This window comes from Acartia tonsa, chromosome 4, assembly GCF_053477335.1.
Source record: "Acartia tonsa isolate MP-2025a chromosome 4, ASM5347733v1, whole genome shotgun sequence".
Taxonomy (NCBI): domain Eukaryota; kingdom Metazoa; phylum Arthropoda; class Copepoda; order Calanoida; family Acartiidae; genus Acartia; species Acartia tonsa.
Genome location: NC_137263.1, coordinates 21,165,850 through 21,178,694, shown reverse-complemented (window position 1 = coordinate 21,178,694; position 12,845 = coordinate 21,165,850). Strand labels below are relative to the sequence as shown.

Sequence of the window (12,845 nt, the reverse complement as noted above, 5' to 3'; positions counted from 1 at the left end):
TATTTATCATAATATTATATAGGACATTAAGTACTGGAACCTTTTTAAAATGCCCAAAGTCTTATATTGCTTAGAATTTGAAAAATCTTTTATTATATTGACTTTAAATGCTGATAAAACCAAATACCGATTTCTTGAGATTTTTATTTTATCAAATTCAGATCTTGCTTTTATTCAAAAATTAAAATATCACTTTTTTACACCAGGAATTAAAAACAACTTAAAAGAAGATTGTGCATGTGCATAGTTGACCGTAATATATATCACTCCGCTTCCATTCATACATAACCAATGGCACAATAATATTAATAAATAATGATTAAAACGAGTATCAGTTATATCCATAACTACAGAATGAAGAGAGATTGGTCATTGAAGGGGACAAGATCTACTCCCTCTCCTTGAAGATGACCCTGTATGGCTTGGGGTTCCTGAGAACAGCTGTTCCAGACTTGAACTGGGTTCCCATCTTACCATCGTCTCCATCAACCAAACAGAGCCTTGAAGAAAATTAATGCATAAAAATAGATGTAGAATATGTGTACAATGTACATGTAAATTAGACAGGGGGAAAATTTTAGTCAATTTAAGGCCGACGTCATTTATTGGCCAATTCGTCCATCCAGTAGAAGGGAAGGGGATGTAGTGAAAGCGTTATTTTAGCCCGCTACAAGTTTCACTTTATAAGAGTAAATGATAATCTGGTGTAAGATCCATGTAATAATAAATCCATTATCATAAATCTTTCTACGACTACATATAAAGCATAGTTTCAATGAAAAAGACGGTCAAAATGCAACCTTGTTCTAAATCTGCAGGAAGACCATTTAATTTATGGATTTTTTTAATTTCTTTGTTTACTTTTAGCACAATCTAGTTTAGGCTAAGTAAGGGATACATTAGAAAAAATTATGCAAAAAATGGGATTTTGCTTTATTTTCATTATTTATATAATATCAATCATAAAATAAGTCTTACTTTATGGCACTTAAGATTTTCCCTTTAGTTCTGTTGGTTTGTATACCATTGAAAGAATTACAAGTGACACTCAAAGTAATACCTGAATGTAGCGAGAATATTGGTTAGTATGAGGAACATCTCCATGTTAGCAAGCTCAACACCGGGGCACACTCTCTCTCCAACTCCATAGGGCAAAAATCCTTTCTTGTCCTCCACAAGTTTTCCATCCTGAGAGAAAGTCATTATTTATATTTTGTGGGTATTCTTAGAAATTTCCAAGGAGATATGTTTATAACAATAGTCCCCAAAGTAACGGATTCTTATTCGTTGGCTTGACAACTTTGGGAGACTTATTATATTGAATTTTTATTGGTTGGCTCATTAAGTTAAGTGTTTAAACGTTTCAACTAGTTATTATAATTTACAGAAGAGGTTACTTTATATATCAATATATCATCATTGGAGACGTAAAATTACATCAATTTATCGGCAATTGTCCTATCCCTTTAGATCCCTGCTCATTATTATGTAACTAAACACACCTCAATAAAATGTTCGGGATAAAACTGTTCAGGTTTCTCCCAGTGCTTGGGACTCCTGTGACACCCACTGATGTTGGCCATGATGAGAGTGTTGGCGGGCAGGTTGTAGCCGCGCAGGCTGGTGTCACACACGGTCTTGTGCATCAGAGCGGTCGGTGCGATGTCGGCAAATCTTTGAATCTCCTGAATTAATTGAAACAATAGGTAAAAATTAACAATAGCTTAAAATATTTAAATATGACGTATGGTTAAAGAAAAAAAGTAGTACGCACAAAAGGCAACGTCTATGGAACAATTTCTTCTATTTCTTCCTATTATAAATAAATGAACAATAACATTGATAGATCAACTATATATAACAAACTCCATAAAAAAAAATATTGATGAAAAAGATAAACTTATTTATCACAAATAATGTAAGGTATCTGAAGACGCAATTAATCGAAAGTTTGTCTATAACAAAAATTCACCTTAATAACAGCCATTGTGTAAGGCAATTCTGTCCTCTTGTCCCATGTGACCTCTACGCCTCTGCCGACCACAGAGTCCAACTCCTTGCCAACCTTGTCCTGAACCTCGGGGTGGCATGACAGAATACGGACAGCCCAGCGGAGCATCACAGATTCAGACTCGGAGCCGATGATGAAAATTTCTCTACAAAAAAAAAATAAACTATTTAAACATATGTACATTTTAATCAGACAACCCGGCCTCATTTGAGACTGGACATGAAATGATATTACCTAATTCGCGATATTCAGCATTCAATTTACTTTAATTCGAGTGGGTAGCTTTTTCACAACGATAATATATTTTTCTAAATGAAAAAGTCAAACCAACAAAAATAGGGAAACTTGAAAGGAAATAAAATCAATTAATAATAGAATATACAATACATTGATATTTTGACAGGGGAAAAATTGTCGTCAATTTAGCTTGCTAACATGGACACACTTATTGGTTAGTTCGTTCATCCAGTAAGAGGGGTGGGGATGGGGTAAATGGGGTGGATCGTTATTTCAGCCAGCTACATGTTTCACTTTATTAGAGTACATGATAATCAGGTGTAAGATCCAAGCAATAATAAATCCATTACTGTAATATAATCTTACCTCAAAAGAGCAGCCAATCCTTGCTCGGTGAAGAAAACCTCTCCCTTGTTGACCTTCTCTAGGTAGGTATCCTGCATGTCACCGGTCCTGTTGCCCCTGTAGTCCTGTCTGTGCTCACGGATCCACTTCTCGGAGACCTCGTGGAACCTGTTTCTGTAGTAGCGTCCCTTCTCCATCTTGGTAATACTCTCGGGCAACACTTTGGTCAGGATTGGCAGGAAAGAAAAGATTGCTGCTCTAAATAGGAAAAAATTAATAATAGGTAACTAAAGCTAATATGTCTAAATTAACAAATCAATTTTCTTATTCTATTTACTTCAATGATTTATCAAGTTGAAGAAAGGCGTGTAGATGGAAACCCCTGAGACTTAAATAAGAGCTGAATGATTATGTATTTCTGCCCAAAAGTGAAATCTATCCCCCTTAATGAAACAATATCTTTTACCTGGACAATGACATAATGGATATAAAATATACACGCGGATATTATGACAGGGAAAACATTGTCGTCATTTTAGGTTGCAAACATGGACATTATTTATTGGTCAGTTAGTTCATCCAGTAGAAGGGGAGGGGATGGGGTAAAGTGGGTGTATGGGGAGTATTTTAGCCAGCTACGAGTTTCACTTTATTAGAGTACACGATAATCTAGTGTAAGACCAAAGAAATAATAAAACCATTACCTGGACATAAATTGGGTGATCTTATCAACACACTCGTACACAGTCTGAAACTCTTGTTGCTGGGCATGGAGCCTGCGACCACATGCAAGATTCCACAGGATATTGATAATACAAACATTCAGCTTGTAGCTCACAGCCAGGGGCTCGTTCAGCTTCTTGCTCAGGTCCGTCTTCATGTCGTTGACCTCGTCCATGACCAGATCCTGGAATCCCTGGGCAGATGTGCTGGTCACCTTGTCAATGTACTCCTTGAGGAAGCTGCGCTGGCTCTTCCAGTGGGCACCCTCGGTTGTGGTGATTCCTGTACGCCCTTTCTGGAAAAATGTGCCAGAAAAATTACCTATTTTCAATAAGAGATTTAAAATTGGCTATGAGGAATCTCGCAATGCTAACTTTTTTATCTATTCCAAAATTAAATTAATTAGCAAACTAACAGTAACACCCAACGAGAAGGTCCCTTTTTTCAGCGACTGCTTTTAAAATCCTTATTGCAAAAGAATTAGGTAAGTGTTACTATTATAAACATGCTAAAGTATTTCTAAATCCCATCATTCCTGGTCTTCCAGAGAACTCTGGCCTCTCAAAAGCCTCCTTGATCACCTCCGGTGTGTTGAGAACAACAACCGGCTTGGTCCCAATAAAAATGGAGAAGACATCCCCATGCTTAGCGGTCAGCTTGCTGAATGATCTGGTCAGGTTTCTAACATCCAGGTATGGGAGGGAGCCAAGGACACCAAAACAAGGCGGGCCTGGTGGAAAGTCTCGTGGCCGGATGGATTTCTAAAAAAAATGTATTTCAAGATTATTGTTATTAAATATCACATGGTAAAAAAAACTTTGTCATTAACCATAAAATTAGTCGTGAAAAAAATAACCATACATAGTCAAACATTTTTAGAAACTAAGAGGGAATTACGAAAAAAAATATTTTTGAAAGGCAAGGAGAAAACTAGGAGGCAGAATTTTTTTCAGTATGGCTTCGCTATAAATAAATATTCTTATAAGGATTTTCTTGTTGGTAATAATCTTATGTTAATTCAACTAAAAAGGGCTACCTTGACAGAATAAATGATGAAAATGACCAATAACGCAGTGAATATCGGCCAAAACATTTTTATCTGAAATTAGTAAATATAAATTTTCTATTAACAAAATGTTCCAAAAATGTAGACAAATGTCACATGAAAAGCGTAAAAGACACAGCCATTTCAAACAGGGGGAGGGATCTGGCACTTGGCGAAATGATTTTCAGGTGCCAAATCCATTCACTGAAAGGGAGAGGTAATTTTCTAGTAAATCCCGTAAAGGTGTGTGTTATAAGGCCTAAAAATAGTAGTAGAACGATAAGTTGCTCTATATATTTGTATTTCCTATTGAATAGAACAATAGGGAAGAAATTTTTTTTTTTTTTTTTGATAACCGTACCTGGAATATCTGAAATTTCTATCAAACGCTTTGTTTGGCTCAAACTGACACAAATAAAAAAAAATATAATTATAATAAATCAACCTGTAAAGAATGACTTCTTCCTTTGTTTAATGGTATAGATTGTTCTTAACCTTTACCTTGTACCTATAGAAAACATTATTATTATAATTATATTTTTTTTAAATTTTTGTCAGTTTGAGCCAAACAAAGCGTTTGATAGAAATTTCGTATTTTTTTTAGATAATCCAGGTATGGTTATCAAAAAAAAAAAAAAAATTTCCCTATTGTTCTATTCAATAGGGAATACATATATCTAGAGCACCTTATCGTTCTACTACTATTTTTAGGCCTTATAACACACACCTTTACGGGATTTACTAGAAAATGACCTCTCCCTTTATCAAATAAAACAACAATAGGTACAAAAATGACTTGATTAATATATTGATACTATCGTTTCCTGGAAAACTTTGGGGGCTCAAAAGTTCCTGGAACACGGTCATTCTTGACATGCCAGGGGGTCAGCAGATTGTAATCTATTTGCTTCCAGGGAATCTTGATGTGCGGTGTTACTGTTGATCCATCCAGTTTGGTGTAGGCTTCATGTAGGTCGTATTCTCCTTCATCTAAGCATAAAAATAAAAATGACATTGATTTTTAGCAGATTTTATCCGATGAATTGACCGTAAAGGGGGGGGGGGGTTAATGCAACCATCTCGTAATCAATGTATAAATGGCACTTAGAATTCAAATTTCGATCTGAAATTTTGCATGAGTAATCCTTGGTAGGTCTATTTTCCCTAAATCGAACAAAAAGTTGGAAAAATAACGGCTAACAGCTGGCGGCTCTGCAGTTTAGCCATTTTTTGAGCTATTTTCAATGCAAATCATCACGAAACCTATCTCCACATAATACTATTTACTGCTCCAAAATGTTTTCAAACGGTTCTAGCCGGTAGTTGCTAGTACTAGAAATCTGAAAATGTTGTATTTGTATCATTTCTCATGATTTAAAGCAAAAATATGTTTCAAAAAGTTGATTCCTACGTAATTTATGACAGATTTGCCCTAAAAATAGCCAAAAAAACGGCTAAACGGCTGAGCCGTTAGCCGTTACTTTTTCAACTTTTTTGTTCGATTTAGGGAAAATAGACCTACCAAGGATTACTCATGCACAATTTTAGATCGAAATTCGAATTCTAAGTGCCATTTATACATTGATTACGAGATGGTTGCATTAAACCCCCCCCCCCCCCTTAGTTAAGTTGACATACCTATAAAAGGTTAATCAATATTCATAGTAATTTTGATGTGATTTTTTAAAGCTGGCCAATAAAAAAAGACAACCAATGTGTAGGTGTGGATTCAATTAAGCATAAGTATGACATAAAAAAACTCCATCTTTCCAGGGGCTGCTTTACTATTCAGCCAATTTATTGCATTTAAAATTGCCGAAAATTAAATATTTTGTTGGAGTAAAACTTGTTTTTTTTGGTGTAGCTGAAAGGGAAGTGGGTAAGAAGGGGGGGGGGAGAAAAAAGGGAAGGGGGTTGAGGGAAAATTTTCATTTATAATTATTTTTCAGAATCACATTCCCTTTTCCCTGCATCTATCGATTTGCTATAATGAAACAGTATAGGTGTGTTTGACGTTTTCGTGCAAGTGATAATATGAATTGAAGATACAGCCATAACCATGCATATCAGTAAAAAAAACGAACCAGTTGTTGAAATAAAGTAACCCGCTAATTACTAATGTTGTAATTCTTAATAATGACTAACCTTGGGCCGGCTTATAAAGCCTGCAAAAAGCGCCCGACTTCTTATCGTGAGAAACAAGATAAGTGCCTCCGCTTAGGGACTTCAACTCCGCCACCAAATTGTGCAAGTTGGCCAGCTGGAGGGAGGGGTCAAATTTGGCGGTGCTGACAGTTTCCTCGCCCAGGGTCTGCTGGTGCTCCGTCATTCCCTCCTCCTTTATCTGCTTTAGGGTTAACTTCTGTGACATCAACATTTTTCCGTTCTCTGGGTCAATCCTTAAATCAAAAAAATAAAGTTTTCAAAAAGTGAATAATAAGGAGTACAGAATACTATAGTCGTAGCTCAGTGGAAGCACACTGAGCTACGGTGTTGAGAGTTGGAGCTGACCTCTCCATATGTTGACTCGAATTTCTCATAGGAAACTTAAGTGATCGTAAAAATAAAGGGTGAGGAATAGAAAATCAATAAACTTTTGTATTTGATTGTAATACATTTCTGTCATTTGTAGAATGACCAACGGACAGAAACACCAAGCATAGGGAATATTCAACGAAAATTCCAACAGCCTATCTCAAATAGCATCTGATAAAATTATATTTCCTCCATACCGTTCATTACAGTCTGACTGACATTTCTAATTAAAGACTAGCCACGCCACTGTTACTTAAAAATGAATAGCTGACCTGTATCTAACAGTGAGGGAGGATCTGAGCAGATTATCACACCACTCCCTACAGCATTCAGAAACAGTGGTCTGTTCAGCCCCTAGGTGAGTCTGGTATTCAAGCTTTACACTCGGCGATATTACACCGAAGTACGGCGACAAACCAGCTATCTAAAAGAATCAAAGTTTCTCTAAAAATTACGATTTATGACAAGAGTGCTTTGGGTTAATTTTTTACGTTAACAATTGACGTAGAATATACGTGGATATTATGACAGGGGAAAAATTTAGCTTGCTAGCATGGAACTCGTTTATTGGTAAGTTCATTCAATGGGGTAATGGGTGTGGAAAGGGGGAATCTATATCGCTGAAAACTTCACTTTACTTTAGAAGAACGTGAAATCTAGTTAAGTTCCAAGTAATAATATGTCAAATACGTTAACAAATAACACATTTTGAACGACCAAAGAAAGTACGAATACGACAAGATGCTTTGAGAAATCGACCAAATAGGTTATGGGTCTACATCCCAAGTTAGCCCACGGCTACAGAATGTAGAAAAAAACTATGTAGGTAGACCAATGTTAATAAACTTCTCTGTAAATATTTCTTATGTAATAATGCTTGCGTATTTAATTGAAATATATTTCATAGTACATAATTCTAAGTCATGTAAGGATTCCTTTAAATGCAAGTAGAAAATATAAACTTTCATGTTATAAAACCTTAATATAATGCAGTAATATTCAAATTGCAACAAGTAAAATAATGCCATTACGAGGTACAGCTTTTAAAAACTTAAACAGGTAATGTAAAAAGAATAGAAAAGCTAGATAGTTATTTTTGTGTTTTTTAAAAGATTTGAATTGTTATGTTAAATGAAAAAAAGTTCGAACTTTAGCCCATTACATATAATTTCTACTTTTGAATTCCACTAATATCAAACAATCAAACTGTAGTCAATTACCTTTACTTACTAAATCTAATTATAGAGGAGCTGCACTTCTAAAATGCATACCTTAGATCTTATCAGTAAGCGAAAATTTGATTTCTTCTCCGCATTAGCAAGATTCCAGAGACTGTATGAATAATTATATCCAGGAAATGGTGGTAGGTATTCGTCAATATTCCCAACAACCGGAGCTCCTATCCTTATATCCTCCCCCTTGTATTCACTCTTCTTTTTCTTGTCCCTGTTGAGTTGTTGCTTGCCATGTAGGGCAGACTGACCAAGAAGAAGAGAATCAAGGATGTCAATTTCTTTGCTGGCCGGCAAAGGTTCACTAAATATTGAACTTGGGGGCGGGATTGCTTCTTGTTGCGGTCGAGTTTCAACAATTTTTTGTTTTACTGGAACTTTAGCATTCCCAGTTACGGAGGTTGTAACCTCAGTTGGTTTTATTAGCTCAGGAGGAGAACTTCTATCATCATCTTTAATTTCATGGCTTTCATTTTCATCATAATCCTGCGCTGTTTTATTGGAATGATTCTCTTGTTCTTTTATTTCGTCTTTAGCAGCTGTTGCCTTGGAAGTTGCAGCCTTTCCCATTGCTGAAGGATTTTCAATGTTATCAGTTGAAACATGGCCACTTCTAGTCCTACTTCTTGTTACAGTTGCTTTTACTAATTGTGAAGTATTTTGTGATCGCAATCTTGAACTTCTTCTTCTATCAATGGTCTCGTCAGTTAATTTATCTTTGGATTTATCATTGTCGCCAAGATCAATCATAAGCTCATCATCCTCATCAGAAGTATCCGCTCCATCCAGCTGAGCAAGCAGTGACTCGTCAATGTCAACAGATGATGGATCAAAGACTATATTGCCTGGATCAGACATGACATCAACAAGACTAACATTCTGAAGCTCAATATCTGTGAAAGAAAGTGAGGATAAGGTTCCGTCAACCTGAGTTATGGATTCTTTAGGAACATTGGGTTCTTTAATATTAAATTCTTCACTGACTACTTTGGACTCTTTGGTTGACTCTTGACCAAATGACTCTAAATCGTCAATATTTTCACCAAACAAATCATCTTTAGGAATTGATTCTTTAGGGACAGTGGGTTCTTTGTTATTAGATTCTTCCCGGGCTACTTTAGACTCTTTGGTAACTTTGATTGACTCTTGACCGAATGACTCTAAATCGTCAATATTTTCACCAAACAAATCATCTTCTTTAGGGGCAATGGCTTCTTTGTTTTTGGCTACTTTAGACTCTTTGGAAACTTTAGTTGAATCTTGACCAAATGACTCCAAATCATCAATACTTTCGCTAAACAAGTAGTCTTCTTCCGGAACTGCAGATATTTGATTGTCAGGAGTTGTACCGCGGGCTTTTTCCTGGGATTTTCCCCCTGTTCCCCATTCTTTGTTCATGTACGAACGTACAGAATATTTGAAGCCAAGTTTGTTTCTATCACTGGCAGTTACTTGCTTGGGTATAAACGGTTTACCTAAAACAAAACAACATGCCAATACCATTTTTGTAAAACAAGAACAATCATACAAAGATTTAGAGCAGCAATTAAGGAGAATTACATAATAGCTTAAATAAAAAAAAATATTAGCTATAATAACTACTATGGCCGTACAAAAAAAAAGATTAAAAAGAATCTAAGTTATCATTTGTATTATTATAAACTAAGAATTTCACAGCACTTTATTAATTCATTTGCAAGTGTTTTACCTATAAAAATGACGCGCTTAGTGTCAGCCGGAGTAGCGCCCTGGTAATCTTGAATATGCACAGGTATTTCCCAAGCTCTGTTGAAGGCAGGGTAGAAATTATCCATGATACACTTGAGGGCCGAGCTGGAGATGATGACGTCAGGTACGTACAGTGCTGCCAGCTTGCCAGCATTAGGATCCTGGATAATGGACAGTTTGTGCATGTATGTGTTCTCAGGTATAAAAGAAGGGTTTTCGTTAATTGCAGGCATCTCAGGAGGCTCTTTAGTTCCACCTTAATATTTAACGACTTTTTAAAAAGTAATAAATAGCATTTTAATAATAAAAGTCGTAAGAAGTGGAAGAATATGATAGATCTTATGGGATGTGACAAAAGACATGTTGCACACAAAATTATTGAAATCAAAATTACCCCTTCTTTAAACTAGAATTATTGATGGAAACCTTTTAATACTGTTGGGTTGTACAACTAAATTAACAGTTCCAAACAATTTTACTTTTAAGCTAATGAATGAGAGAAAGTTTTAAAAAAACTGAGGGCCAATATAATTTCCAGTCAGCGCCCCATCCCTCCCAATAAAAGAGAAAATGAAATATGGCTAATAGTAGATTTATATATTAAACAGAAAACAGACGCAACACATAGCAAAGCACTCGTCCACTAAAGGTCGACTGATATTGACAAAGTCAAAACAATAAAATCATTACACACCTTGGTTTCTTCTTATTTGTCTTTCTAGACTTCTAGACATGCCCTGACCGGTGCCCGGCATAATCTTAGGATCAGCTGGGTATTTGTAGACAAGTCTGGTATAGTTGGTGCCCAGCTGAACACAATGTAATGGCTTTGGAACTTGTGCCTGATAATAAAAAAAATATATAGTAGAGCAGTATTATCAGTCTTACTAACCAAGAAAAAAAGGGATTTTATGAAGTATTACTATTTTCAAGTAAAAGACATTTTTATACAGATTTGTACTAAAAATGCTACATACTTAAAATCATTTATAACAAAAAGTAGTTGTGCTATCTCTTTTTTTTGCGAAGTTAATCTATACTTTGTCTTTCCGACTGTCCGTAACGCCATGGGAGAAATGTGATTTTATCATGTACTTTTAAAATTGGACCACTGCACTGGTTTTCTTGGTAATGATGCCCCTTTCATAATACATCTGCTTTATAACACACGTTGTTTTCATAAATTATTTATTGTGCTTTGCTACTTATGAATGTTTTCATCCCTGTTTTTTCATAGACTTACCAAAGGAATTTTGCCTCTCTGTAGGACAGTTTCTTGAAACGACAAATAGCAATGATCCATTTCTCCCTGTTCCTTTCTGGCCGCACAAAGTCTTATGTCTCGTAGCTTCTTCCAGTGCCTAAATAATATATTTATACTTTTAATACCATCTAGCGGCTGGGTCCCCAGCATATAAGGGAGGGATGGCAGGGTAAATAGCCTAAAAACAAACAAAGACTTTAATTTTGAAAATAAGTCTAAGACAATCCAAAAACCTATATGAAACTTACATGTAAAGGAAAGCTATAGCGGTCCTGTGCAGGTTAGCGAGGTCCATCAGTACACACAGACAGACAGATACACTGTTACTTGTATATAACAATAAAAGAAATATTTAGAAAAACAAACATTATTGAATGTCATTTCGATACATTTTGGTTTAAAAGAATTTTTTTAAGTGTTAATATTAATTTAAAAAGAAGAAAGTATGTGAAATTGTTAATACTAATACTAACTATTAATAATAATGAAAAAATATTCATTGTTGGATAACGAATAATTAGAATAGAAAACATATGGTGTTGACATATGAATGGTCTAAAGCCAACTAATGAATATAATAACTTGAATCAAAATTATTAATTCTTGAAAAACCGGTTGTTCTGTCATGTAAGTACAGCATGAAACAATTTCCTCGTACTGTACATAAATACTTCTTAGAGAGGGGGGGAATGAAAAAGGGAAGGGGGGCGGGGGGTATAAAAAAATAATAAAGTGTACTGAAAAAACATCCAGAAAAATTTAGAAAATCTGATAAATATGGGGAAATATTATAAAAATCAGCACAAAGCTACTTGTCCTCTCATCTACAGACACAAAAATACCTTGGAATGGTGGAAAATTTAATTTCAACGTGATGATTTTGTAAAAGGGAAAAAACAATCTTGTGCAGAAAATAAAACCATGCATAAATTGTGACGCAAAGTACAAAGTTTTATCCACATGCTAGAAACTCTTGTCGAGTTTCAAATAAATAAACGAGAAAAAAATCTAAATCACCCCCATCACATCAATTTAGTGACAATAGTCCTACAGACAATTAACCCTTCGATTACACGACATTCGCCTTAATGTATCAACTGTGCATTGTAATGAGTTTCGCCTGATTTTGGCAAAGGCATTCCTTCCATTCATACTAATAATGTCTCACATTTGATATAACAGTAGTATGAACCACAATTAACGCCTTTAGTTAATACGCATTATAGGGCTAAGATACGAACCTGGCACCTACCCACCTTCGCAACTACGAGAGAATGCAACATTCGTACCTGGGAAAGTCTAGGACCCTGATCTTCCTGGCCTCTCTGTGCTCCGTCACATACTTGTCAATGCCAGGATTGCAGAACTCAAACTTTTTCCTATTCTCCTCACAATACTCGTACGAGAACTTGGCAAACTCCGCCCTCTCCTCTTGCACAGATGCCAACATGTCCAGATATTCCTTCTCGCTGGCGCTATACAGTTCACCACATTTATATCTTTTCTGCAACACCAAAAAGTATTTCTGATCCTTGGAGTTCAAAGAACTCAACCGCGGAAATTCCAGGTCAAAGTTTCCTTTCTTAGCTTTATTGGGTCGTTCAATGCTTGGCTCATCAAGGTCGCACCAAATAGAATACTTACGTTTGTTATCTTTAAATTTAGATACAGGATTCGCGACACAGCTAGAAGTATTGTTATCATCCTTGTTGTCATGATTGTCAT

At 35.6% G+C, this 12,845-nt stretch overlaps 2 protein-coding genes across 2 annotated transcripts; both read right to left on the bottom strand.

Annotated features, from left to right (window-relative positions):
- Nucleotides 1–388: 388 nt before the first annotated feature.
- LOC145315388 (cytochrome P450 2L1-like) lies at nucleotides 389–4,409 on the bottom strand. Its single transcript, XM_080155372.1, has 8 exons — nucleotides 4,353–4,409; nucleotides 3,822–4,077; nucleotides 3,298–3,637; nucleotides 2,615–2,851; nucleotides 1,973–2,156; nucleotides 1,503–1,685; nucleotides 1,061–1,188; nucleotides 389–500 (listed from the first exon to the last, which is right to left on the bottom strand). Exons 1-8 carry the CDS (start codon nucleotides 4,407–4,409, stop codon nucleotides 389–391), a joined length of 1,497 nt encoding a protein of 498 aa, XP_080011498.1.
- On the bottom strand, nucleotides 4,409–11,687 carry LOC145316417 (uncharacterized). The gene is made up of 9 exons (XM_080156888.1): nucleotides 11,594–11,687; nucleotides 11,100–11,217; nucleotides 10,551–10,698; nucleotides 9,837–10,112; nucleotides 8,168–9,603; nucleotides 7,169–7,320; nucleotides 6,507–6,760; nucleotides 5,122–5,351; nucleotides 4,409–4,571 (listed from the first exon to the last, which is right to left on the bottom strand). Exons 2-8 carry the CDS (start codon nucleotides 11,157–11,159, stop codon nucleotides 5,176–5,178), a joined length of 2,502 nt encoding a protein of 833 aa, XP_080013014.1. The 5' UTR covers nucleotides 11,160–11,217; nucleotides 11,594–11,687; the 3' UTR covers nucleotides 4,409–4,571; nucleotides 5,122–5,175.
- Between the last annotated feature and the right edge of the window lie 1,158 nt (nucleotides 11,688–12,845).

Excerpts from the sequence above, each read along its gene's own strand:
- LOC145316417 (XM_080156888.1), bottom strand. The coding sequence starts at position 11,159 with ATGGATCATTGCTATTTGTCGTTTCAAGAAACTGTCCTACAGAGAGGC. Across the intron at positions 7,321-8,167 it reads GCTTACTGATAAGATCTAAG|ATAGCTGGTTTGTCGCCGTA; the intron begins GTATGCATTTTA and ends TGATTCTTTTAG. Across the intron at positions 5,352-6,506 it reads GCTTTATAAGCCGGCCCAAG|ATGAAGGAGAATACGACCTA; the intron begins GTTAGTCATTAT and ends TTTTATGCTTAG.
- LOC145315388 (XM_080155372.1), bottom strand. The coding sequence starts at position 4,409 with ATGTTTTGGCCGATATTCACTGCGTTATTGGTCATTTTCATCATTTAT. Across the intron at positions 2,157-2,614 it reads GGATTGGCTGCTCTTTTGAG|AGAAATTTTCATCATCGGCT; the intron begins GTAAGATTATAT and ends TTTTTTTTGTAG. Across the intron at positions 501-1,060 it reads AATATTCTCGCTACATTCAG|GCTCTGTTTGGTTGATGGAG; the intron begins GTATTACTTTGA and ends ATTTTCTTCAAG.